Here is a 27464-nt window from a genome sequence, read left to right as displayed (position 1 = left end):
ACAACGACTATCTTTTAATACTAATGAAAAGCGTGCTTCTTTTCTATTGGATTTGGTTCATTGTGATTTATGGGGTCCTGCCCCTATTGCTTCTTTTGATGGTTATCGTTATTATGTTATTTTTATAGATGATCATTCTAGATTTACGTGGTTTTATCCACTAAAAAAAAACAGGTCCCAATGTTCAAGGAGGATCAAAGTTTTTCAGAGTGATGGTGGCACGGAGTTTCTTAATCACACTGTTCGAAAAATATTTGAAGACAATGGCACTTTTCATCGTTATTCATGTCGTTATACACCTCAACAAAACGGGCGTGTGGAACGCAAGCATCGTCGTATTGTTGAAACTGTGTAACGCCCCAGAATTTAATATTTTTATTTTATATTGCTATAACATGTTATAAGAAATAGCTATGAGTGTTAACCTATTTAGAATGTGAATTAGAAATTGTTAGTTAGGAGAAGCAAGTTGGGCCATTTAAAAATGAGTATGCATACTTGAAGGGGGAAATGTAAATAATGAAAGATTAACTTAACAAAAAGGGGCTAGTAACACAAAACCACACACATATGCGTGTGTTTATGTCGCCAGGAGCAAGCACAAGATGAACCCCCTTCAACTCACTAAATTAAGCAAATTGAGGCCCTAATCAAGACAATTACTCTTGCATGTTGATATATTCTGGATCATCTAAGCTTAATACACCATAAGGTAACAAGAATTTTACGATTTGATAATCTTGTATACATGGGGTTTCAAGAAATCTTTGAATTTATATGAAATTAGTATGATTATGAGTTAGAATCACCAATTAGAGAATGATAAACCCTTGTAGAATGTTAAATTGGTGTTTGAAGAGAAAAACCCACTTAGGTCAAGATAATGGTTCTATGTAATATGGAATCTTGTTGTAAAAATTTGTATAAAAATGTTGTATGATGATATTCTTGCTTAAATTCGATATGGGAAATTGAATTGGGTTGGAGGTTATATGAGATGTTGAGTGAAATTGATGTTATTAGAGTTATTGATATGAATGGGTCAATAAGGCATAAAATAGTTGTACATTATGCTTAACTATTAGTATGCACGCCAAGTGTTTGTCAAAATGCTCGAACGAATTAACCACGGGATTTACAATGTAGAATGGTTAGAATAGAGAGTCGGTTGTTTGCTAATGAAAGTATGTTGATATTGGAAGGAAAAGAATGACGTGAATCTAAAGCATGTGATTATTGATTATAGGGATCAAACAAGAAAGCTCGAGTCACTCCGGATCACATACAAACAACGACAAAGGTAAGTTCTTGCTTACATAACGTTGTTAGCATGTATTGTCATAGCATACTATTGTTCAATGGTTGAAGTCGTTTCCTTGTAACGAGTTATTGCAAGCCGATTATGTAATTTAGGTATGGGTCGAATGAGTTAGAAGAGTAATGTGAAAAATGGAAGAAACTTCATGTTCGGAAGAAGGTTTACTTGAGGGTCATGTTTGTAATTAACGTTGTATGAATTTTAGTAACTAAATGTCTAACGGTTTGGTTGTATGTAGGTAAAGCGACTTGTTAAATGGCGTTACTTGGATCGAACACATTCATGATGCACGCTTCCGTGAAGAAACTAGTTTTAGTCAAAACTTTTGTTAAATGCTTTCCTTTTGTCCCAAACGGGTCTTTTGTAAGTTTTATGATCCGAAAGTAGTAGATGTTGAACTTATAGTTAAAAGACTATGCTAGTAGTTTATGTAATGTTTGGGTTAAAAACTTTTGTAGTCGTTATGTTGTTCGTTACCAAGTTAAATGCAGAATTTTGGTTTGTAAATTATTCGACTCGTTACTATTTTTGTTAAATGAAAGTTCGTTAGTGTCTTTAAAAAAAAATTGGATCTTACAAGTTGGTATCAGAGCCAAGGTTTGAGAGATTCGAGTAAGTTATGGTGCTCGAACTCAAACCGAAAGCTCTTGCGAAAGTGTGTTCGTTCCAAGCGCCACGCAAGTAAGTAATTTAAGGATTTCATGCTAGTAGACAAAAATGGGAATGGGTTATGGTTTAGTTACTAGCATGACTTGGGTTTGGATGATAATGGGTACTATAGAAGGCTTCGGGACTGCCTAGGACCGTTTCGGGTTGGAAAAAGGGGCTGGAAATGAAAGATTTTAGTTAATCAGCGTTTGCACACCAGGAAGCCCGTCGGCGACGGCCTATATGCCGTTGGCGACGGCACCCTCCCATCCGACGGCTTAAGCACCTGCCTACGGGCAATTTGTGGCGACAGGGTTTTCCCGAGCCCGTCGGCGACGCACCCAAGGTCGTCGGCGACGGGTCCCCCCTAATAGTGTTTGCTGAAATTGTTTGTTTATCATGTTAAGGCCCTTAATTTGATTATGGCATTCGTTAAACATAAGGAATACCCTGAATCGACTATGAAACTAAGAAATTCATTATAGCTAGCATGTTTTAATAATGAGCGTGCGAAAGAATGAGGAGTCCTTACATACGAATGGATGAAGTAAGTGACACATTAAGAATGTTTATAAAGAAGGATGGGACGGGTTCATGACTCGTGAAAATGAACTTATTAATAATAAATGATGTATATATAGAAAGACGAGGAGGATGAAAGTAACAATAATTAATACGAACGTTTAAATTGTAGATGGCAAGTGGAGGAAACACGGATGCTACAGAATGTATAACTCGAAACGAGTTAAACCAGATGATTTCGGATGAAGTAACGAAGGCAATTGATGCAAACGTTTCCAAGCTAGCACAAGAGGTGGAGGGCCAAGTACTAAGTACGGTAGAGAATATGATCACGAGCAAAGTGGATGAATTGAAGGAAATGATAGCCGGAATTCAAGGCAAGAAGGAGGCAAGACGGTGCACCTACAAGGATTTCATGGCATGTAAGCCTACAACCTTTAATGGGGAAATTGATCCCATAGAATGCCAAAGATGGATAGCTAACATGGAAGGGGTGTTCATTCGAAGTCATTGTGACAAGGAAGATCAAGTCATGTTTGCCACGGGGCAACTTTTACGAAGGGCTAAAGATTGGTGGGACTCGTATAGTAAGGAGATCGGAGAGAATCGAGTTCAAACTTTGACTTGGCACGAGTATCAAGTACCATTGTCCACAATCAGCGGTGGATCGAATCCAAGAAGACTTTCTCCGACTCCGACAAAGAGATGAATTTGTCAATGAGATCACGAACACCTTCCTTGATCAACTGAAGTTTTGTGAAGAGATAGTTGGAACGGAGAGAAAGAAGATTATCCGTTATCATGGCATGCTTATGGCTGAAATTCGGGAGTTCATAACTCCTTCAAAATGCGAAACTTTGGACGAGATCATTGATCTAGCGAGGGATAGGGAAATTGAAATAAAGAGGCAAGACGGACGTGGAGAGAAAAGGCAAGTCGAGAAGGGGTCAACGCAAGGTTCTTCTAAGAAACCCAAGACGCACGATCAAGGAAAGAAAGAAGCTCCCAAAGGCGGGTTTCCACGATGCAAGACATGTGGAAAACCCCATTCCGGCGAATGTTTATTGGGAAGGAAGGGGTGTTACAATTGCGGACAAGAAGGGCATCCGTACTATAACTGTCCGAATCCCAAAAGGGTATGCTACAATTGTAACGAATCGGGCCATGTGAAAGCTGAATGCCCAAAGCTTAAACAAGGGGTGAAGAAGGAAGGAAAGAAAGAAGAACCCGCGAAAGCTAACGGAAGAATGTTCCAAATCTCCACGGAAGAAGCAAGGGCTCACCCGAATGTGGTCTCAGGTATCTATATGATAAACTCTATACCCACTTATATATTATTCGATACCGGAGCTAGTAGATCATTTATTTCTAGTGAGCTTGCACGTTTCCCTTTATTCACGATAGAAAGAATGTGTACACCTCTCGAAGTAGAAATTGCCGATTGTAAGAGTTACCTTTTGCACGAAATATGTAGAGGTTGTAGAATCACTATAGATGATGAAGATTTTGATATTGATTTGATTCCCATGGTTTTAGGAGAATTTAAAGTAGTAGTAGGTATGGATTGGTTATCCCGTTATCACATGGAAATTTTATGCGAAAACAAAATTATTCATGTGACATCCCCTAAAGGGAAACGGGTAACCATTCATGGGGAACGGGAAGTAGGGGCTAAATTGTGTACTATCTTGGAAGCAATTAAGTACGTGAGGAATGGAAGTAAAGCATTTTTAGCCTATGTTGTCGATACCAAGTTAGGAGTTTCAAAAATTGAAGATACTAAGATAGTGAATGAATACCCGGATGTATTTCCGGACGAATTGACGGGACTTCCACCCGAGCGGGAAGTCGAGTTTCGTATCGAATTAGAACCAAATGCCAAACCGGTAGCCAAAGCCCCTTACCGGTTGGCACCCGCGGAAGTACGGGAATTAATGGTCCAATTACAAGAACTTCTTGACAAGGGTTTCATACGCCCTAGCGTGTCCCCGTGGGGAGCGCCTGTTTTGTTCGTTAAAAAGAAGGATGGGTCGATGAGAATGTGCATCGACTATCGTGAACTTAACAACTCACGGTAAAGAACCGATACCCACTTCCGAGAATAAATGATCTCTTTGATCAACTACAAGGGGCAAGTTGGTTCTCAAAAATCGACTTGCGATCGGGCTACCACCAAGTACGAGTAAGGGAAGAGGATGTACCTAAGACTGCGTTCAGAACTCGCTACGGACATTATGAATTCCTAGTAATGTCATTCGGGTTAACTAACGCTCCGGCCGCTTTCATGGATCTAATGAATAGGGTATGCCGAAATATGTTAGATCAGTTCGTCATAGTGTTTATTGACGACATTTTAGTATACTCTCGTAGCGAGTCTGAACATGCAAGTCATTTACGTCAGGTACTTGAGACGCTTCGAAAGGAAAGATTATATGCTAAGTTTTCTAAGTGTGCGTTTTGGCTTAGGGAAGTGCAGTTTTTAGGACACGTAATTAACGAAAAGGGGATTTTGGTGGATCCCTCTAAGGTGGAAGCCGTGATGAAATGGGTACCCCCGAAAAATGTTAGTGAAGTAAGAAGTTTCCTAGGTCTAGCCGCTATTATCGGAGGTTTATCCAAGACTTCTCCAAAATAGCCCTTCCTTTAACTAAACTGACAAAGAAAGAAGAAAGGTTTGAATGGAATGAAGATCAACAGAAAGCTTTTCGAATGTTAAAGGAGAAATTGTCAAGTTCTCCCGTATTAACACTACCAGAGGGAACGGAAGACTTAGTTGTATACGCGGACGCATCCCATCAAGGGTTGGGTTGTGTCTTGATGCAACGAGGCAAGGTTATTGCCTATGCTTCAAGACAGCTAAAGCAACATGAAATTAACTATCCAACCCACGATCTCGAACTGGCGGCGGTAGTGTTTGCCTTAAAAATCTGGAGGCATTATTTGTATGGAACAAAGTGCACAATTTATTCGGACCACAAAAGCCTTAAATACTTCTTCGAGCAGAAAGATCTCAATATGAGGCAACGGAGATGGTTGGAATTGATTAAAGATTATGACTGTGACATTCTTTACCATCCGGGTAAAGCTAATATTGTGGCGGATGCACTTAGTCGGAAGGAATACCCACCACCTATTCGAGTGAAATCAATGAGAATGATAGTTACCCCAAACCTTCTCGAAACGATACGCGAGGCGCAAGATAAGTCCTTAAATGTTGGTGATCCGAAAAGTGAAAGAACGAAAGGGTTTGAAAATGAATTTGAAGTGAACGCAAGTGGGTTAAGAACGAGGTTTGCGCGGATTTGGATACCGCGACACTGTGAGGCGAAGACCTTATTATTGGAAGAAGCACACAAGTCCCGTTACTCGGTTCATCTGGGAGCCACTAAAATGTACCGAGATTTGAAAGAAAATTTTTGGTGGCCGGGAATGAAACACGACATTGTTAAGTATGTATCTAAGTGCTTGACATGTTCCCAAGTTAAGGCGGAACATCAAAAACCATACGGGAAATTGCAACCCTTAGAAATTCCGGTATGGAAATGGGAAAATATAGCCATGGACCTTGTAACTAAACTGCCGAAGACAAAGAAAGGGCATGACGCAATATGGGTCATTGTCGACCGCCTTACTAAAAGCGCCCATTTTCTACCCATTCGGGAGACTTTTTCCTCGAAAAGGTTAGCGGAAATTTATGTGAATGAGATTGTTTCTCGCCACGGTGTACCGGTGTCTATTGTTTCAGACCGGGATACGCGATTCACCTCCCGTTACTGGCGAAAATTTCATGAAGGAATGGGTACCCAATTGCATGTGAGTACCGCATACCACCCACAAACGGATGGCCAATCCGAACGAACAATTCAAACTCTCTTAGACATGTTGCGAGCGTGCGTGATGGATTTCGGGGGAAACTGGGATGAACATTTGCCTTTAGTGGAATTTTCGTATAATAATAGCTACCAAAGTAGCATACAAATGGCGCCATATGAGATGTTGTATGGGAGAAGGTGTAGAACCCCTGTTTGTTGGGGAGAAGTAGGACAAAGAGAACTCGCACCAAATGATGTGGTGGCGATAACTAATGAAAAGATCGACATTGTACGGGCTCGATTAAAAGCGGCGCAAGACCGACAAAAGTCCTATGCGGATGAAAGAAGACGCCCTATTGAGTTTCAAGTGGAGGACCGAGTGTTCCTGAAAGCGTCCCCGTGGAAAGGCATAATCCGATTTCGGAAGCGAGGGAAGTTGGGTCCTCGATATATCGGACCGTTCGAGATTTTAGCTCGAGTTGGAAAGGTGGCCTACCGGTTAAGGTTACCTCCCTCCTTAGAGGGAATTCATAATACCTTCCATGTGTCACAATTGCGGAAATGTATAACGGATGAAACGGCTCATGTACCTCTTGAAGACATTGAGATAGACGAGAAAATGAATTACATAGAAAGGCCGGTAGCCATAAGGGATTCAAAGATAAAGACTCTTCGCAACAAAGAAATTAAACATGTTCTAGTTCAATGGCAACACAGAAAGGGGTCGGATCTCAATTGGGAAGTGGAGGATGAAATGAAAAAGTTCTACCCGTCTTTGTTTGGTACGTGATCGGGTTTTGGGGACGAAACCTTCTTTAAGGGGGGTGGACTTGTAACGCCCCAGAATTTAATATTTTTATTTTATATTGCTATAACATGTTATAAGAAATAGCTATGAGTGTTAACCTATTTAGAATGTGAATTAGAAATTGTTAGTTAGGAGAAGCAAGTTGGGCCATTTAAAAATGAGTATGCATACTTGAAGGGGGGAAATGTAAATAATGAAAGATTAACTTAACAAAAAGGGGCTAGTAACACAAAACCACACACATATGCGTGTGTTTATGTCTCCAGGAGCAAGCACAAGATGAACCCCCTTCAAGTCTCACTAAATTAAGCAAATTGAGGCCCTAATCAAGACAATTACTCTTGCATGTTGATAGATTCTGGATCATCTAAGCTTAATACACCATAAGGTAACAAGAATTTTACGATTTGATAATCTTCTATACATGGGGTTTCAAGAAATCTTTGAATTTATATGAAATTAGTATGATTATGAGTTAGAATCACCAATTAGAGAATGATAAACCCTTGTAGAATGTTAAATTGGTGTTTAAAGAGAAAAACCCACTTAGGTCAAGATAATGGTTCTATGTAATATGGAATCTTGTTGTAAAAATTTGTATAAAAATGTTGTATGATGATATTCTTGCTTAAATTCGATATGGGAAATTGAATTGGGTTGGAGGTTATATGAGATGTTGAGTGAAATTGATGTTATTAGAGTTATTGATATGAATGGGTCAATAAGGCATAAAATAGTTGTACATTATGCTTAACTATTAGTATGCACGCCAAGTGTTTGTCAAAATGCTCGAACGAATTAACCACGGGATTTACAATGTAGAATGGTTAGAATAGAGAGTCGGTTGTTTGCTAATGAAAGTATGTTGATATTGGAAGGAAAAGAATGACGTGAATCTAAAGCATGTGATTATTGATTATAGGGATCAAACAAGAAAGCTCGAGTCACTTCGGATCACATACAAACAACGACAAAGGTAAGTTCTTGCTTACATAACGTTGTTAGCATGTATTGTCGTAGCATACTATTGTTCAATGGTTGAAGTCGTTTCCTTGTAACGAGTTATTGCAAGCCGATTATGTAATTTAGGTATGGGTCGAATGAGTTAGAAGAGTAATGTGAAAAATGGAAGAAACTTCATGTTCGGAAGAAGGTTTACTTGAGGGTCATGTTTGTAATTAACGTTGTATGAATTTTAGTAACTAAATGTCTAACGGTTTGGTTGTATGTAGGTAAAGCGACTTGTTAAATGCCGTTACTTGGATCGAACACATTCATGATGCACGCTTCCGTGAAGAAACTAGTTTTAGTCAAAACTTTTGTTAAATGCTTTCCTTTTGTCCCAAACGGGTCTTTTGTAAGTTTTATGATCCGAAAGTAGTAGATGTTGAACTTATAGTTAAAAGACTATGTTAGTAGTTTATGTAATGTTTGGGTTAAAAACTTTTGTAGTTGTTATGTGGTTCGTTACCAAGTTAAATGCAGAATTTTGGTTTGTAAATTATTCGACCCGTTTACTATTTTTGTTAAATGAAAGGTCGTTAGTGTCTTTAAAAAAAATTTGGATCTTACAAACTGGGCTTGCAATGCTATTTAATGCTCATGTTCCGGCTCATTTTTGGGTTGATGCTTTCACTTCGGCAACTTATATAATCAACCGCGTGTCATCTCCAATATTAGACAATGTATCGCCATTTGAAATAATCTTCAAACAAACGCCTCAATATAATAATTTTCGAGTATATGGGTGTCGAGTTTTTCCTTGTTTACGCGACTATGCCAAACATAAGCTTGAGCCGAGGAGTCTCCCTTGTATTTTTATTGGTTATAGTACACATTACAAGGGATATCATTGCTTGGATCCGGCCTCCTCAAAGGTTTTTATTTCCAGATATGCTCGGTTCAACGAACAAACCTTCCCGTTTAAAGATTCATCTGGACAAATGGACCTTCATAACCTTGACCTTACGACCTTTTGTGATGAGTTTTCTAGTCCATCATCGGCCACGTCCTTACCTACAAACCCGAACCCCACACCTTCTAAATCTTTACCTACCACTAGCCTATCTAATCCTTGTCCATTATGTACCCCCTTTAGCCCAACTACTCAACATCATTCCCCACCAACGGATCAACAACTCTCTGGCCCAACTCCACAAAGTCCTTTGCAAACCCCTGGCTGAACAACGTCCTCCCAACCAAACCCACCCTCAGCCCAACAACCTATTCCTCCACCCGACAACCCACCATCATCGACAACCCAACCTCTGTCAAACCAATTTCCCGATCCTGATCCTACCGTCCATCTTGTGCCTGACCCAACCCCAACCACCTCTACTACCTCCTACAACTCTCACCCAATGATCACAAGGGCCAAGGATGGAATCTTCAAACCAAAATACCAAGCCGATCTTGCCACTCTAAACACCCATGCTCTTCATGCTGCCTTACGCGCTATTACTGAGCCACGTGGTTTTAAAACGGCAGCCAAAGACCCAAAATGGATGGCAGCAATGGTCGAAGAAATTTACTCGTTACATCAAAACAATATGTGGACGTTGGTTCCACGACGTTCCTCAACAAATATTGTTGGTTCCAAATGGGTTTTTCGTGTCAAATATCACTCGGATGGGACTATTGAACGATACAAAGCTCGTTTAGTTGCTCAGGGCTTTACACAAATTCCAGGTTTGGATTATTCCCTTACTTTCAGTCCCGTGGTCAAATCATCAACTGTAAGGATTGTTTTGTCCCTTTTTTTCTCAACAACAGGAAGTTACATCAACTTGATGTCAAGAATGCCTTCTTAAATGGCAATCTCACTGAACTCGTCTTTATGGAGCAGCCGCCCGGCTTTCTTAACTCTAAATACCCGAATCATGTGTGCAAGTTATCCAAGGCGCTTTATGGTTTAAAGCAAGCTCTTCGTGCTTGGTTTCAACGTTTAAGCACGTTTCTTACTTCTTATGGTTTTATATGCAGTTGTGCAGACACCTCTCTTTTTGTCTGTCGTAAAGACTCATGCATCATGTATCTTCTAGTCTATGTTGATGATCTTATACTAACAGGTAATGATGAAAAACTGATCCGCACGTTTATTAATCATCTTGATCGTGAATTTGCTATCAACGATCTTAGGGGCTTAAGTTATTTTTTGGGTTTTGAAGTAGCCTACACTTCTTCTGGTTTGTTTCTTACACAGACCAAATATGCCAAAGATATTCTTCTACGGGGTAATTTATATGATGCTAAACCTGTTAGTACTCCTCTCTCTCCTCATGAATCCTTCACGGCTGATGGTATTGCATATTCTGACCCTACGCTTTATCGCTCTCTAGTTGGTGCTTTGCAATACTTAACTATTACCAGGCCTGACTTATCATATGCTATTAATCAACTATCTCAGTTTCTTCAAAACCCAACCATTGATCATTTTCGGGCTGTTAAACGTTTACTACGGTATGTTAAAGGTGTCACACCCTGACTTTTTGCGGAAGCGTATGATGTGTGACTTGTTTAATACCATTGCATTCAATCATAATAAACAACTATATGATCAAAACGATGTTCATCCATTCATTAAGTTTAAAGTATTACAAACACCATTTATTTAAGTTTCAAACAGCACAACCTTCGACTAAGTTACAGATCAACAAAAGTGGATGACATCTAAACTTGGAATTTACTTCTAGAAACAACACCCGCGCCCAAGATCCAACTTGATACCTAAAATACATGTAATTTTGGAAAACATCAACAAAAGTTGAGCGAGTTCATGTGTTTTGTATGAGTACTGACAAACTTGTAAACTTTTGAGAGACTCGTTTGAAAACAGGTATGAGAAGCATTTATGAACAGATCAAATTAATGTTAATAAGGACATTAAAGCATGTGAAGACATAGGGAGCACTCAAAATGGGTAGGCTTATAGCCTCGTCGATTTCCTCGACTGTGTCGAATTTTCCTATTCGACTGAGTCAATTTACCTTGACTATGTCAATTTACCTTGACAGTGTCAATTTACCCTTGATCGTTGTCGATTTACCTCGACTGGGACACAGAAGCACTCAAGTGGTCACATAAGGACCATGATTGGGGCTCGGCCGTACCCGTTAGATCTAACCTTCGTCCCTAATGTAGAGTTAATGGCATTTCAATTTTAATATATGCTCACATGATCTATAATTCATTTCATAGCCAATTCATACCGTTTAAATGCATGCAACATGTATTCCACCCCCGAGAGTTATAAAACCGAAAATAGTTAAGAGAAAAGGGGGACATGAACTCACGGTTTTGCGTTCTTCAATCCAATGTAACTCAAGCTACTACTAGTGTGCACGCCTACCTACAACATACTACGGTCTATTAGACGAGCGGATCGTGCCTTGACTTAGTATTCATTAGTGTCTTTGAGTTACGTTTCTTTGTGTCCTTAATATTATTCCAAGTTATATAATTATTTGTAAAAATAATAAATATTTTAACTTAAATTATATTTATTAAATTTTAGAATAATTGTTAAAACAATATAATTTAACTTGATACCTTTAAAGTATTTATACATATATTTCCTTCCCAAGGATGGGTGTATTTGTATTTGTATTCTTATACTTGTATATTTTTGCCATGTATTGGTGTCGTATTCCGGAGTGTATTTATACATACGAGAATACGTATTTTCTTGCAATTGTTAAGTACTCTTATACTTAATTTTGTATTAACTTTTCCGGAATAATATTTCTAGTAAAATACATCAATATATATTTCCAAAAATATATATTTTGAGGAATATTATGTAGATCCCAATATCAATCTGGATCACAGTGGTTGGTTGTTTTAGTCCAAAACACCTATTGATTAAGTGTTTGAACTATGAAAAAGTCAAAAAAGATCAAGAATGAAGATGAAGCTAATGGATTGATGAATACAACAAGTGTTGTATTGAATCCAAACAAGTATATGAATCAATAAAGCACCTTGGAAATCTGATTTGAGCACACAATCTAGAGATTTAATGTAAACAACACTTCATTCACCAAAGAGCCAAAAGCTTGACATGGTTACAATGCTTGGGCTATATATAGTGCCTGACTTGCCAGCAAATTTATTAATTTGCTGGAATCTTAACTACACCAAGTCAGGATTTCTAATTCTATGGAATTAAAAATAAGCCCCTATACTATTAGATTAGCTACAAACAACTATAAAACTAATCCAGCACAAGTATGAACGATCTCAAAAGTTCCAACAATATCCCCCCTAGATCGTTGCATACTTGTCTTCTCATTCTTCAGTTGTTTCCGCTGGATTCTCTGTAGCTGGCTTTTCAGGCTCCTTGGGATTGTATTCATGCATTGTCGTTTCGGGTGGTGCTTGTCTCGATTGGTGCAACTGGAGTTTCTTGAGTAGTAATAGCTTCACTCGTAGGTGGATCCTCCATAGTGGCCTCATATGTGGATGAGGCCGGAGGCGATGGTTTTGTTTGTGAGGTTGTGGTCCGTTCAGTTGTTGAAGCAGAAGTCCTTTCTTTCTTTCATGCTTCTTTTTCTTCCTTGCTTCCTTCTTCTTTTCTTCTGTTTATTTTCTTTTCTCGATTTTGTCTACAAGATCCAGCATTTCTCTCTTTAACTTCCAGGCTCTTTCTACCGCTCTCTAAAGCATGGCCTCCTCAAGATTTGCATTTCCAGCTCCCACGTTTATGTTGCTTGCATTTAGTACGTTAGATCGGAGAGTCCAAACATAAATACGTCCATAGGATCCAGAATTCGAATATCCACGTTTTCATTGGATCTGATCACTGCTTCGCCAGTTTTGCTATCATAAAACCATTTCCTGAAATTTTTGAGGGAAACAGGAATTTCTTCAAGAAGCTTGATTCTCGTGACAACTTAGCAGGGTTAATCACCCACGTCACCTTTCCTTTCCCTGTCACTGGATCTATAGTTGTTTTCGACACTCTCCGTCTTGGACGCTGTGGCATGTGATTTGGGAAACCCTTGTTGCATTCTTTAGCGATCAGGTGCTCAAAGTCTCCGCCAATGCTTCTTTCATCTGGATTTAGAATATCCAGACGGCCAAGTTGACGCAAATCCCAGCTAGGAAGAGCAAAGAGATCAAATCCAGTTTGGAAGTACTGAATCACGCCGCCTCGTCTTTTAACCACAAAGATTCCTCTCAGGTTGTTGTACATCCAGCTGATGATTTTGTCAGTGGCCTCAGTCTTTTCGACAGTTATCACCTGATAAAAGTCGGGGAGTTTTTCTCTTTCTTTCTTGAACCACTCTAGATGCTGGGGAGAGAAAGTTTTTCCATCTTCCTGCTCGTATAACACTTCCTCTTACAAACCCCATTCAATGAATCTGGTAGGCATTTCATCTCTATCAACTTCCTCTTCATCACTTTCATTGCCTTCGGTTATCTTTTCAGTTGATTCCAATCGCCTTTTCTTTGCTTCTGCTTCTTTCGTTTTTCTGGTTGTTTCCTCTTCTACAAAGGCATCAAAGTCAAAAATTTCTTCAAAAGAGAACATAGGCTCTATTTCCATCTGCTCACACATACCCCTCATCATTCTATAGAGTTTCTCAATCCCCATCTGGAATCTTATGAATTTTGATTGCTTGGCCATGTAGGCGTTCATTTCTTTGTTCTTCTTACGCTGATCTTTGATCTTCTCTCTCAAGATGTTTGTGTCGTTTTCTTGGTTCTTGAGAAGACAGATTTCTTTGGCCGCAGATGCACCGGTTTCTTTGATGAGTTTATCGTAAAGTTCTTGAAAAGGACGAATCCTTTGTGGAGCAACCGGTGGCTTTGATATCCTTGTTGGCCTTATAAGAGGAACTCTGAAGACCCTTCATCCGTCGGCTTCTTTGGGGGTGTTTTCTTGCTTGCTATTAGTGCAGATGATGCAAATGTCGATAAGTCTCAACGATTACCTGATAATCTTGAGAAAAAAATGAATCTTGTGAGAGTTTATGAAAGGTTATACGGAATTAGAGAGAGAATGATGAAGATGTTTGAAAAATTTGAAAATAAGGTTGGTTAATCGAGATATATAGGCGGTTAGAATGCCTGGCGAAATAGATAATTTCGTCGGCATCTTAATTTCACCACCATTATATGATTTTCAAACCAATTTCAAAAACAAGTTTAAATTCGCTTGTGAATTTCAAACTTTCTCGAAAAAAAACGTGCCCAATTTTGCTTAAGACTTGATAAATCATGTAATATTTACATATTTAAGAAAAATTTGGGCCATTTTGACTTCGAACTTCATTTTTCAGACTTTGGGAGGATTCATTTTTGCCGAAATACTTGATTCTTTTGACGCTTGTCGATTTACCTGCAGAGGATCATATCGCCAACATTTGTCAATTTCTTATTTATTATTATTTATATTTACTAATCAGGGCACAAGAAAAACTGCCAGTATGTTTGTCCGCTTAAATCCATGCATCCTTCTTTCAACATGCCTTCGAAGAGCCCTTTTATCATGTTTTCGGTAATATTGACAAGTCTTCAATGGCCCCCACACAAGCTATTGAAAATAGAGACATTACACCCGTGAGTCCCACATCAGGACATACCCCCGCGATCAAGGTATACACAAAGATTCCTCATAACGGGTGAGTATGATGGTTTCATTCTCTTCAACGATAGAGCAGAGATCAGGTCTGTACTTTCATACAACGGAGATCCCAAGAACTACCGAGGGCTAAGACAGATAGTTTGGTGAACAGGTCAGTACTTCCGTACAGCAGAGTGACCAAACTAATCTATCTAAGGTTTTGGCCAAATTTGGCACTTATTATGAAAAGGGTTTGGCCTTTTTTAAGGCACTTATTATTAAAAGGATATCATAGCGTCTAGGTCAGCAAGTATCTGGATGCAGCAGAAGAACAACTATGATATCCCAAATGAAATACCAATATAAAGACCTGAGATCTCAGACTTTGGCAATCTATCAACGCAAGATTTAAGACCATTAAGCCATATGCCGCAACGTATTACCCATTGTATGCGTAATGCCTGAGAAAAGCCAGAATTCTTGTGTAGATGTTATGTTTTGCTCCCTAACAGCAGTTTACTCGTCGGTATTGCTGAATCTACCGACACGTCGTTGCTTGGTAGCCCGATTTCTTTTTGTTTTCTGTTTTTGCAAGAAATGACAAAGTATTAGCAATTTTCTATCACTTCCTCTAGCAGGAGTCAGACATAAGCATCTAATTTTTGATTTTCTGTAATATCCCCCCTAAAATCTTTATTTTCGAAAGTCCATTGCCCGAAAATAAAATTTTAAAAACTGAGAAAATCTTTTTGGTGGGCGACGCTTCACGATACTTGTTTTACTTTCAACAAACGATTTTTTTAAATGTAAACAAAAGATAGAGTATTTACGAAATGATTTTTTTTTACCACAAGATTCATTTCCATTCTTGGAAATTAACCATTTCCAACCAGGTTACCAACTGGTTGAATCGGGTTTTGTCAAAAGCTTTCATGAAAATGTCGGCTCGTTGCTGTGTTGTATCCATTGGCACCACTTGAATGTACCCCTTCTCATATGCATCTCGAATTGCGTGAATTCGAATTTCAATATGCTTTGTTCTGGAGTGGTGGATGGGATTCTTCACAATTCCCAGACATGCCTTATTGTCGATGAATATAGGAGTCTTAATGATGTTGATTCCATAATCCAACGACTGATTTTGTATCCAGAGAACTTGTGAACAGCAACTGTAGGCCGTGGTGTGCTCTGATTTTGTATCCAAAGCAGTGACTCCGATTCTGAAGCCTTTGAGATCAAACAGGTCAGGTTATCATTTGTCTTCACGTTTTTCATGTTGAGCACGTGTGTGTTGTTTTGTCTTGGAGCAGTAAGCATGATCATTTCTACAGGAACGACATATTCAGGCTTGAGAAACAAGCATTCCATGTCGTTGAAAAGCACCGATATTCCTTTATTACAGACTTGTGATACACTCATGAGATTGTAGCACAATTCTGGAACATAGTTGACATTTTCCAACGTGAGGGCTTCAGACACCACATCTCCTATTCCAACGATCTTTCCTCCCTTCTCGTCTCCAGTGAAAGACACAAAATCACCATCAATAAAACGAAAATTCTTCAGAAGCTCCTTCAGGCCTGTCATGTGTCTTGAACTGTCACACCCCAACCGATGGCGGAAACATCGGGATGAGACGAACAAATTGCTCAAAACATCATAACACTACATGTGACAATTAAATTTCATTTATTAAAATTGCAAAGTTTCATACATTGTCATAAAAGGAAATAACAAACATTAAACATAGTTTATTTCAAAAGTGGGTTTCTAGGCCATCCTATTCATTTCTTCAAATCTTGACTTCCTCATCCTGCAGTATGCATTTAAAATAAAGTCAACAAAACATGTTGGCGAGTATACAAGTTTGAATATAGTATAATATGTTTGAAATAGTTTAACATGCTCAAATCCACGTGACTACATGATTTCATATTAACAGTTATACTCGTAACGATGATATCTATGTGTTCAAACCAAAGTTTAACGCAATTAACATAGCCTAACCCTAGAAGGGTGGTAAATGAGTAACATAGAATAAACCTAACAATACCCATAATATTATGGGAGGGGCGTTTCTCAACCTACAGCGCTGCCATTGTTAGGGGAGGCTTACAAAGTTAATGAACACACAGTCATAAATGTTTAGCAGTAGCATAACGTGATTAACATGAGTCAAATAGATTCACATGAAATGTGGATTGAGGGTGCAAAAATGTTTAACATAGTGTGTTTGATATAAAATGCATACAACACTCAAAATGTGATAAAAATAGAAAATGGGTCATGTATACTCACATTGGTTGCATAAAGTTTCTTGAGATTGCGCATGAGTAAGGACGAAAGATCTACAAAATGTTAACCTAGAATAAGATAGCGAGTTTTCTATTTGTTATAAAAATAACATTAGTGAATAATATTATTCGAACAAAATTATTTAGATACTAATAATAAGATCATTAATAATATCAGTAGTATTAATATAATAATGAAATGATAATAACAGTTTAAAAGTATTAGATTAATAATAATAATAATAATAATAATAATAATAATAATAATAATAATAATAATAATAATAATAATAATAATAATAATAATTAAATAATAACAATAACAACGAAAACATATTACAAATACTGAATTTAGTTAGAACATGTGCAGTTGATGTTTTAGAAATTTTAATTATTATATATATTGTGTAAAATAATAATATATCTTATTTTATAAATAATACATAAAATATAAATTGGATAATAAGATGGTGAGTAAATGTAGTAACTTTGTCCTTTTCTAAGTAGGCTATATTAACAAAATAATAAGATAATAAATATGAACCATGTCTTCTTCATGAAAGTATACAAGTATCAGTTAACTGATAATACACACTTTCAAATTTCTGATTGTTTGATCCGTAAGCAAACATAAAGGAATAGTATGAAAAGAAAAGAAAAAGAAAAAATAAGCAGTTCAATACCGAACACCGCGCGAGTTTTCCGGTGGAATCCGCGAGCTCCGGTTATCTTCTCCGGCATGACTTGCGGGTTCCGGCGACTTTGGTTTTTCTCCGGTTTATTCTCCGTCGTAACGTTTATTGAGCGAACAAGAGGAAAACGCGGACCGTTATGAATGTATTATACCAAAAGATTAAACAATCGAATGGAACAAAATATATATAAGAACAGAAAAACCATACGGAATAAGGAAGTATATACCGAAATGATAACGGAACACTCGATGCTTTCTCCGGCGAAGATACGAGTTCCGGCGACTTGCGGGTTCCGGTGGCTACGGCTACACTTCTCCGACAGGGTGCAGAACGGTTCGTCTGGGAGTAGAGAGAGGAGTGGTGATCCAGATGTGCGAGACGTATCGAAACCGGAGTATATATAGGTGGTTCAGTCAACGTATGAGCCATGATTATGGATTAAATTTCTTGATCGGTTTTACGAAACTGAAACGCGGAATTTATTTGCGAATGAATAAAATCCAGTGAAACAGCGGCGGTTTGTAAAATGGAATTAAAGCTGTGATGTTTCCGTTGTTTGGCGGCAATTAGAAAGAAAAATAATTGAACTAAACGTGTCTTCTGTTAATTGTTTATAAGCAATTTAAAAAAAATTGTTTAGAAGTTTATGGAATTGCATAAACAGTCCCTAAAGTTTCTAAGTTACCACCTAACTTCATCTTTTAATTACATAAAGGATTTATGTGTTTTCAAAATTACCACTTTTAGTCCCTTAAATTTTTTTTAAAAAAAAACTTAACTAACTAGATTATATATATATATATATATATATATATATATTTGAATTATTTTGATTAATTAATTAACAAAATAAATGAATAACGATAATTAAAATCTTTTCGCGAAAATTTCTCATGGTTCTAAGCGGGTCGGATTTTGGATATCCGTTTTTGACGGATGTTACATGAACATCCTCTTTCGACATGCCAAATGTATTCCATGAGCATTCGAAGCCATTTCTGAAGTTTATTCTGAAATACAAGAATATACACAAATTAGATTGATTTTGGGAACCCAGACTTGCTTCATATTGAATCTATCGTGGTTTTGAGCCACGATGTCCTCTTTTTGTTTCCAAAAATAAGCTGTTGAATTAACCAGATTTTTAACAGATTTCTTAAGATAATCAAGCTGATATGTGAAATTTTTGACAAAATCATATTTTGGTTTAGGAAAATTCTTGGTTTTACAATGTTTCGCTGTATGTCCTAAATGACCACAGTGAAAACATCGTTTGCGTCTGGGTTTTTTAGTGTTGGAAGATGATGTATGTGATGAGTGTCTTGAGCTTTCTGCTTTCTTCACTTTCTTGTCAACTCGACTTTCATCTTCTGAACATTCTTCATCATTGTCGGAATCTGATGAACTTTCTGATGTTTGATATTCACTTGAATTTTGTTCTTCACTTGCTTCATAACTTGAATCACTGCAGCTTGGATCTTCACTTGAACTTTCTGAATTTTGATCGTCATTTGTTTCGTCACTTGAATCTTCGGAGCTCTCACCTTTTGTTGTTTGATCTTCACTTGAAGTTTCTGATTTTTGCTCTTCATTTGAAGTTGACATTTCTTCTTCCTTTTCTGAGGCAGAAAAGCTTATTTCTTTTTCCTTTTCTAAGGCAGAAAATCTTGAATCTTCTTTGCTGCTTTCTTCAGTGACTTCCCTTTCTGAATCTGTCATACCTGTTCGAGATGGAATAAATTCTGGAATTTCCTCGGTGAGGAATTTTCCAAAACTGTTCCTTTTCAATTCTGGCACAAATATAGGATATTCACACACATTTTTATCATCACAAAATGCAGAATTTAAATCATGACATTCAAACATAACATGTTCATGATCACGGGTCTTAAATGTAGGCACATGGCCCTTACAGTCATCTCAAATATTGTTTCTCTTATCACAGTTCCAGGCGAACCAGTTAACAGTGGAATAACTGTCGCCTGAATAGCCTATTCCTATTTTTGAACCGCCGCAGTCTTCATCCTTATCGCACACATCTTCTTTACACACAAATGAATCTGCATTACTTTTAGGAATATTAGCGGTTGTTTCATTCTTAAAAGAATCGTTTTGTTCTACAGAGGCCTTTTCATCAATGAAATCATTGTCGGGATGAGGAGTTGGCATAGGCACATAGTTTTTGCTATGTGGTGGAAAGAAAAGTTTTCTTTCATTTCCTTTCCTATCCTTATACCCGATCCCGTCTTTTACATACGTTGGTCGTTGGCAGTTTTTTATGTCAGTAAAGGCCTTTTGACTGACATTCCATTTGTCTATGATAATTTGTAATTTATTATTTTCGTTCAAAGCTTTTTCTAGTCTGTCAGTGAGATCGTTGATGATGAAATCTTTTCTAAAAACAAATTCTTTTAGAGTTTGCATTTCTGCTAAAGCTGAATTCAACTTTCTCTGATATGCGGCCTCGTTCTGTTTAAGTTCCTTGTTAAATTTTAAAGCTTTATCTTTTTGCCTCTCAAATTCTAGGTTAAGAGATTTGTAATGTACCACGACATCAATGCATGCTGGTGTGCATAACTTTACTTTAAAGTTACGTGGAATACTATCTACCAAGTCTTGTCAGCTTTTTCTTTGGAAGATTCAGTTTTCATTGCTGCTGCTGAGACTTTTCCTTTCTCTTTCTTCTCATCAGATGACTCCTTAGGAACGTGCTCTTGAGTTTTTCAGCTTCTTCAGAATTCTTTTCCTTTTCAGGCTCCGGGGAGGTGCGAATGCTTTTCATAACCTTGTCAGCAATGTTGTCACCCTTTGGAATTCCAGTAGTCTGTTTCTCAAACTATTTTGATGATGACCCGCTTGAGATCTTTGCCATGAGAGCTTTGTTGACTTGTTCCTTGGCTTCAGCATTCTCTTCATCTTGAGTGTCACCGAGCACAGCTGTCTTTTCACTGGACCGTGGAGCCTTTGATGTGCTTGCGGAAGCGTTGAAGTAAGTCATGTCTGAAGCTTGTTCACTGACACCTTCAGATGCAAGAAGTGCAACGTTCTTCAATCCTGCAGAAGTCTGAGTAGGCTTCGGGGTGTAACCAGTCGTATTCATTTCTCGTTTGTTAACATCCATTTCAAAATCCTTCAAAGTGTTGATCAAATCGGTTAGAGTGACAGGATTTGGATTGTTGAGGAAATCCCTTTTGATCATCATGCACTTCAGGCTCCATTCCTTTGTAAGTGAGTCCAAAAGCTTCTTTATGGCAGCACGGTTAGTGATATGATTTCCTGCCTTCTTCATCTTGGTCATCATATTTCAAAAGCGACTAATATGATCGGAAAGGCTTTCTCCACGAATTCCACAAAAAGGTCGTATTGCTTCTACACCATGATTCTTTTACTCTCAATCAGCTCTTTGTTTCCCTCGTAATATTCGATCAAAACGAGCCAGAGTTCATTTGCAGTTCTGTATTTTTCAAACATGTTACAGTCATCAGTTGACAGAGCCATGGTTAAGGCGGCATGTGCACGGCGGTCGCGTTGGATTAGGGCCTTGTCTTCATCAGTGAAGGTTGTAGAGTCATTGTTAGTGACTATCGCATCTCCTCGAACCACCGTTGGAATGTGGGTTCCAGCGGTGACCGAGAGCCACATATTGTAGTCCGTGTATTCGAAGAACGATTGGATACGAGTATTCCAAGTACCGAAATCTTCTGCTCCTTTCAACTTTGGTGGTCTAGTAGTGGTTCCGGTCTCAAGTTCCGCTTGAGCAATTGGACATAGCTGATTCAATGACATCTTGTCTCGATTTTTGACAAAAGAGAGCTGATCAGAGAATAAATTCGCTGACAGATCACTGGAGAGCTTCTTCGCCGATAACAGTAGTAATTTCGCCGGAAATCAGAGGGACACTGACTATTTCGCTGGTAGATCTCGCTGGTCTCCTACCTTCGCTGGTACGCGAGGATGTCCTTCACGAGCGAACAAGCTAATTCCGCTGATACAAGTAACACAAACGTTAGTTTGACTAATTTCGCCGATTACCGTGATAAGAACGCTGTGGTTCAATATCACAGTTCTCGAAGTCACCTTCGATAATTTCGCTACAGGGTCACTTGACACTATTTCGCCGATAATCAATAATTTCGCTCGAATGATAACCGTCGAAATTAATGATCATGCGATGAGTTTCGAAAAGATTTCGCTATGTTCGCTATGTTCAACCATATATTCGCTACATTCAAAATTTAATTTCGCTGCCTTCAAAAATTGTTCGCTGCATTCATCTTAATTTCGCTGGACAGAGGGTTTAACACGAACTAAAACCCTCTAATCACTCAAAAACAGCTCAAAAACCATGTTTTGATGCATCAAAATGTCCAAAATGACTCCCTAGTCATATATTAACAACAACCTCTCGATTAAACACATCAAATCAATCCATTTTAAGTCCAAAAATTTGAAAACTTGAAACTTTTGAAAAACCTTCAAAACTATGAAAAATCTCAACAAGAACACAACAACCAAGAGCACTAAGGCTCTGATGCCAAATTGTAGATCCCAATATCAATGTGGATCACAGTGGTTGGTTGTTTTAGTCCAAAACACCTATTGATTAAGTGTTTGAACTATGAAAAAGTCAAAAAAGATCAAGAATGAAGATGAAGCTAATGGATTGATGAATACAACAAGTGTTGTATTGAATCCAAACAAGTATATGAATCAATAAAGCACCTTGGAAATCTGATTTAAGCACACAATCTAGAGATTTAATGTAAACAACACTTCATTCACCAAAGAGCCAAAAGCTTGACATGGTTACAATGCTTGGGCTATATATAGTGCCTGACTTGCCAGCAAATTTATAAATTTGCTGGAATCTTAACTACACCAAGTCAGGATTTCTAATTCTATGGAATAACAAAATAAGCCCCTATACTATTATATTAGCTACAAACAACTATAAAACTAATCCAGCACAAGTATGAACGATCTCAAAAGTTCCAACATATTACTTAAAAAATTATTTTTAATTTTTCCCTTGGCAAAAATATTTATAATTTCATACAAGTCTCAAAAATAATATATTTCCAAGTCTAACTTAGAAAATATATATAAATCTATTTTTCACCCAAAAATAATATGTCCAAAGTTTATTTAAGAAAATATATATTTTTACTCCCAAAAATAATATATCTTCTAATAATTTCAAGAAAATATATATATTTTTACTTACCAAAAATAATATACTTCTTCCTTGTCAAAAATATGATTTATTTTATAATACTCACGAAAATCATATTTTTGTTCTCTTGGTTTCAAAATGTCGTTACCAAAATATACTTAGGACGTTAATTCCGGAATATTTATGTAATTATATTCCTTGTTCGGTTTCACCAATGTTTTGGGTATAATTTATGTATTTATTTCTTGGAATTTCGGTAGTATTTTAGAGTGTAATTTCTTGGTATGTTGGTGAGTTATATTATTTCAAGTCCTAAAATAATATAACTAATACACATAATATACAAATAATCACACACATGGTGGCATCTAAATTGTTTTGGTCAAAAATCAGTTTAAGATAATGCAACCAAACTTTATGTAAACGGGGAATGATGTTTGGTTTGTTGAACAAAGTAAAGGATCACTTTAGTGTAAAATACGCGAGTGACACAAGGATTTATACGAGGAAAAAGCCCTTGATCAATGAATGATCTCCGGCATAAAAAACCTCGGGTGATGGAAACTACCGATCACCAAACTTCAATATAACAAATAAAGGTTACAACTTCGGATGGTAACGAGCTAAGTACAAGGATCACTATAGTATCGTGTGTCAAAGCGTGAGGGAAGTGTGTTGTGTCTTCCGAATGTGGAAGAGTGCTATTTATACAAGTGTGAGTGGTCGTATTTTAGGTAAATAACCTAACTATTAGCTCGTTACCCCTTTAGGAATAGAAGTAAATCTAGCCTAAATTATCGCCCTTAAATGATGCTGAGTTTCCATATCGTCCACAACGTCCATCTTTGATTGTGCTTATGCCAAAGTTGTAAAGACGAGTCTTTTGTTTACGTTGCTAAGAGCGGATCCTTCTCGAAATTCCTGCAAGACAACATTAAATCCAAAGAGAACAATCGTTAGTATGAGGATCCCTAGGATACTCCGTGATCCTGATCCTGGAATTCTTCTGAGGATCACTATCTGCCAGAGAAACAAGGATCACTGGTTAGGATCACATATAAGGATCACATGTAAGGATCATAGGTCATTAAAATCCAGCCCTAACAATTGCCCCCAAAATATAAGGAGTAATATTTGTAAATAAACGAGTTGTATTTTGTTTGATCTTATCCGCAACAAGTTAACGGATAACTAGCCGTTAGAGACGGACTAGCCGTTGCAGACCCTTACGTCACAGAAGTGACAGCCCTGCAAATCATCATTATAAATAGGAGTTAGAGATAGGATCAATTTGCATTTAAATTCAAGAGAGACTCCCTTTATATTATCGTCCGAAGATCAATCAGGTATCTCTTTAACTCTTTCTTCCTTCTCTTACTCTGTTTTTCTATTCTCTTTCCATCATTCTGCAAAGATGTTGCTCCGGAACTCCCCGCATAAGGATCCTGAGAAGAACAGTCCCTTGAAGGGTCAAGGGATCATCAAAGATTCTCCCGCCGAGAGGTGCTGTTTTACCGATCCTCAGGTCGACAAAATTCATCATTGTTTTCCGGCGAACACCATCTTCAAGTCTTTTACTTCTACCGCTTTGAGTGATTTTATCTATGATTCTTGGGTAGCCTTTCCTGTTACTCCGTTCTTGATAGGATATTCGTATCCTTTCCCACAGTTCACTCAATCCTTCTTCTCTCTCACCGACATCTGCTATATCCAGGCTATGCCCATGATCTGGAGGGTGTTGTATACCCTTGAGAGGATCATTGAACAAGAGGGGATTGACCTTGGTATGGCGGAGCTGGCTGAGATGTATGATCTTACCACTTTCGGACCCCATCGTTATCTGTTTAAGCGAAAAGCTGGAGAGGATCATCCTGTCTTCAAGGTCACCAAGAACGACACAAACTGGAAGCGTCGGTTCTTTTTTGTTAGGAGAGATACCATCCCAGATGGGAAGGATCTGCCCAAAGAGTGGGCTACTCATGGTAGGATAGAGGATCCTGGAAGGATCACCATAAGATTTGTTCCTTAGGATGAGGATCACTAATATTTTCTTGTTTATTGTGCAGCTATCTCCATCTCTCGTCTGAAGTTGACACCTGCTGCAAAAGAGAGACTTTTGGCCTTCAAGAAGCTTGATTCGGAGACAAGAACTTTCCAGGTTGCTACCCAGGATTCCCAAGAAGTATCCTCTGCCTCTGTCACAATGTCAAGTAAGTATCCTTATTTAGAAAGTAATTATATGTAGGATTTTCAAATTTAATTAGAAAACTTATCTTATTTCGGTTGTGTAGGTGCTGGAAAATCTTCTAAGTCTGCCTCAAAGTTTGGCATTGATGATCTTACAAACGTCAAATCTGCGAGGAAGAAGACTCCTACTGCTAGCCCAACTGCTTCAGCCCCTAAAGCACCTATTAGGGGTAAAGGAAAGAAGAGAAAGGCCTCTGAGGATCTACAAGGCCTGCCCCTGCTTCGCCAACAGTTTCTAGACTACTTCAACGAGGTAAGGATCACTGCCCCTGTTCGTTATCCCGACAATTTTGAGGATCACTTGTTTCTGACGTTGTGCCTTGTTTTCCTTGCAGAAATTTGCTGAAATATAAACTTATGTTGGCCACGTCGAGGATCAAGATCGCCAAATTGCTGACCTCCAACAGATGGGTGTGCTGAAGGATCTCAAGATTGCTGATCTTGAGAAGGAGCTCCGGGCCACCAAGGATAAAGCTGCCAGGATGCTGATCAATTTTGATTATGAGAAGCATGACATTACCCAGGATGCCAAGGTCTCTGCTGCGATAACCATGTATAAGATCCAGCTGCAAATGGCTGCGGAGGCTCAGGATCCTTCCTTCGACAAGAGCACATGGGACGTGGAGGGCTGGAAGGCGAGGCTGGCAGAGTTGGAGGATGATGAGGAGGCTGAGGAGATACCGATGCTTGAAGGCAAGGATCATGCTGGGGAGGCTAGTGGAGCTGGTGGTGATGGTGCAGCCAAGGATTGAGCTGCAGGATTGGGCGATGAAGGAAACTTCTAGACATAGCCGGAGCCCAATTTTTTTTTGTGTTTGTTGATGTTTAAAACGATGATGGTCTGTAACTTTGAACAATAGTTTTAGGATTAAGGATCCAGGATCCTTTAGACAATAGGTAGGATTGCAAATGGTGGAGGGATCCTCTGTTTGGGGGATGAAGCCATTGTGATCCTGCCGCCTTTATATCCCTGCATTACTTTTGAACCTATTATCATGGACACCCTTTACCTACCCCAGCGGACGAGCCACATATTGCTGGTAGATGCTTGGGGTAGGTAATTTTGACAACCTTTGAAGGGTTAATCCTTTTGTTAATAAATAAAATCTTAAACTTTTGTCGCTTATCTTGTGTTGTTATCCTTTTAATTTCCAATTGTTTCGATACATGTTTGTTTGAGCGAGAAAAGTTGAGCAAATTATGTTTAAGAATTTTAGGATATGATCCTGGATCAAATATCATATAATCGAGAATTTTCAAATAGTTTATTTTAAGGATCATAGGTTCAGTTGTCAAGGTCTAAGGGTTATTCAAATGAATAATGAATGAAATTAAAAATGGTTAAGGATCATACCTGAGGATCCAAGTTAGGATCCTAACCTTTAATCAGGATAACCATAAGTAAAACTTTAATGGATAATAAGGATTAAGGATCCTTGATTGTTTAACTTCGAAAACCTGAAAAAAATGGAATATATCTTGGGACTAAGCCAATATAAAAGACAAGTTAGTAACTGGGGACAAGCCCAAAGGATAACTGGGGACAAGCCCAAAGGATCACTGGGGACAAGCCCGAAGGATAACTGGGGACAAGCCCAAAGGATAACTGGGGACAAGCCCAAGGATCGTATGTAAACTGGAGTATGGCCCTTACTGGCGACTATCCAAACTTAGTGACATGAAAATGCCAAAACCTTAGCTAACGTGAAAACGTTAGAAACCTTAGGAACGGATGTATGGTACGTCTACCATTATACGTAGGATCCTAGGTATAGCCAGTACGATGAGGTTATCAGCCCCTGGAGTGGGTACTGGTCCCAAAGACATGAACTATACCAGGATCATCGTGCGCTACAGGCGAAAACTGGGGACAAGCCCAAGGATAACTCGGGTTGAACCCAAGGATCTGAGATGCTTTTGAAGACTATCAATAATATGCTGAGGATACCTGGACTATCAAAACTCAAATTCTCGTGAGAGGAGGATGAATGATACATGATCCTTATCCTTTGGTAAAAATAAGAAAATGGAATAGTTTAGGATTAGGATATTACCAGAGTAAGGATCATTGACATCATCGGGATCCTTCGAGGATGCTTTCAATGTAAGGATCATATGTGCCAGGAGGATCCTGTTCACATGAAATATTTCTTTAAGTGAACAGCATTCCAGGCTCTAGGTAACAAATTTCCTTCCATGGTTAGCAATCTATATGCCCCCTTTCCTGCTTCAGCTTCAATCAAGTAAGGGCCTTCCCACTTTGGTGCTAATTTCCCGTCAGCAGGATTGATGGTATTTTGGAATGCTTTTCTCAATACCATATCCCCCACTTGGAATTTCCTTATTCTGACATTTTTGTTGTAAGCACCAGCCATTCTTT

The 27464-nt window shown here is 38.3% G+C and overlaps 1 protein-coding gene and 1 long non-coding RNA gene across 2 annotated transcripts; both read left to right on the top strand.

The window, feature by feature from the left end:
• The first annotated feature begins 630 nt into the window (after positions 1 to 630).
• On the top strand, positions 631 to 1698 carry LOC110909870. Its single transcript, XR_002575688.2, has 3 exons — positions 631 to 712; positions 1247 to 1300; positions 1557 to 1698. It is a non-coding gene; the product is annotated as an uncharacterized LOC110909870 (long non-coding RNA).
• A 1602-nt stretch (positions 1699 to 3300) lies between these two features.
• Positions 3301 to 5123, top strand: LOC110913926. Its single transcript, XM_022158743.1, has 2 exons — positions 3301 to 4496; positions 4955 to 5123. Exons 1-2 carry the CDS (start codon positions 3301 to 3303, stop codon positions 5121 to 5123), a joined length of 1365 nt encoding a protein of 454 aa, XP_022014435.1.
• The last annotated feature ends 22341 nt before the right edge of the window (positions 5124 to 27464 follow it).

Source organism: Helianthus annuus, chromosome 15 (assembly GCF_002127325.2).
Source record: "Helianthus annuus cultivar XRQ/B chromosome 15, HanXRQr2.0-SUNRISE, whole genome shotgun sequence".
NCBI lineage: Eukaryota > Viridiplantae > Streptophyta > Magnoliopsida > Asterales > Asteraceae > Helianthus > Helianthus annuus.
Note: the sequence above shows the minus strand (reverse complement) of the source record. Positions and strands in the feature narration are given on the sequence as shown.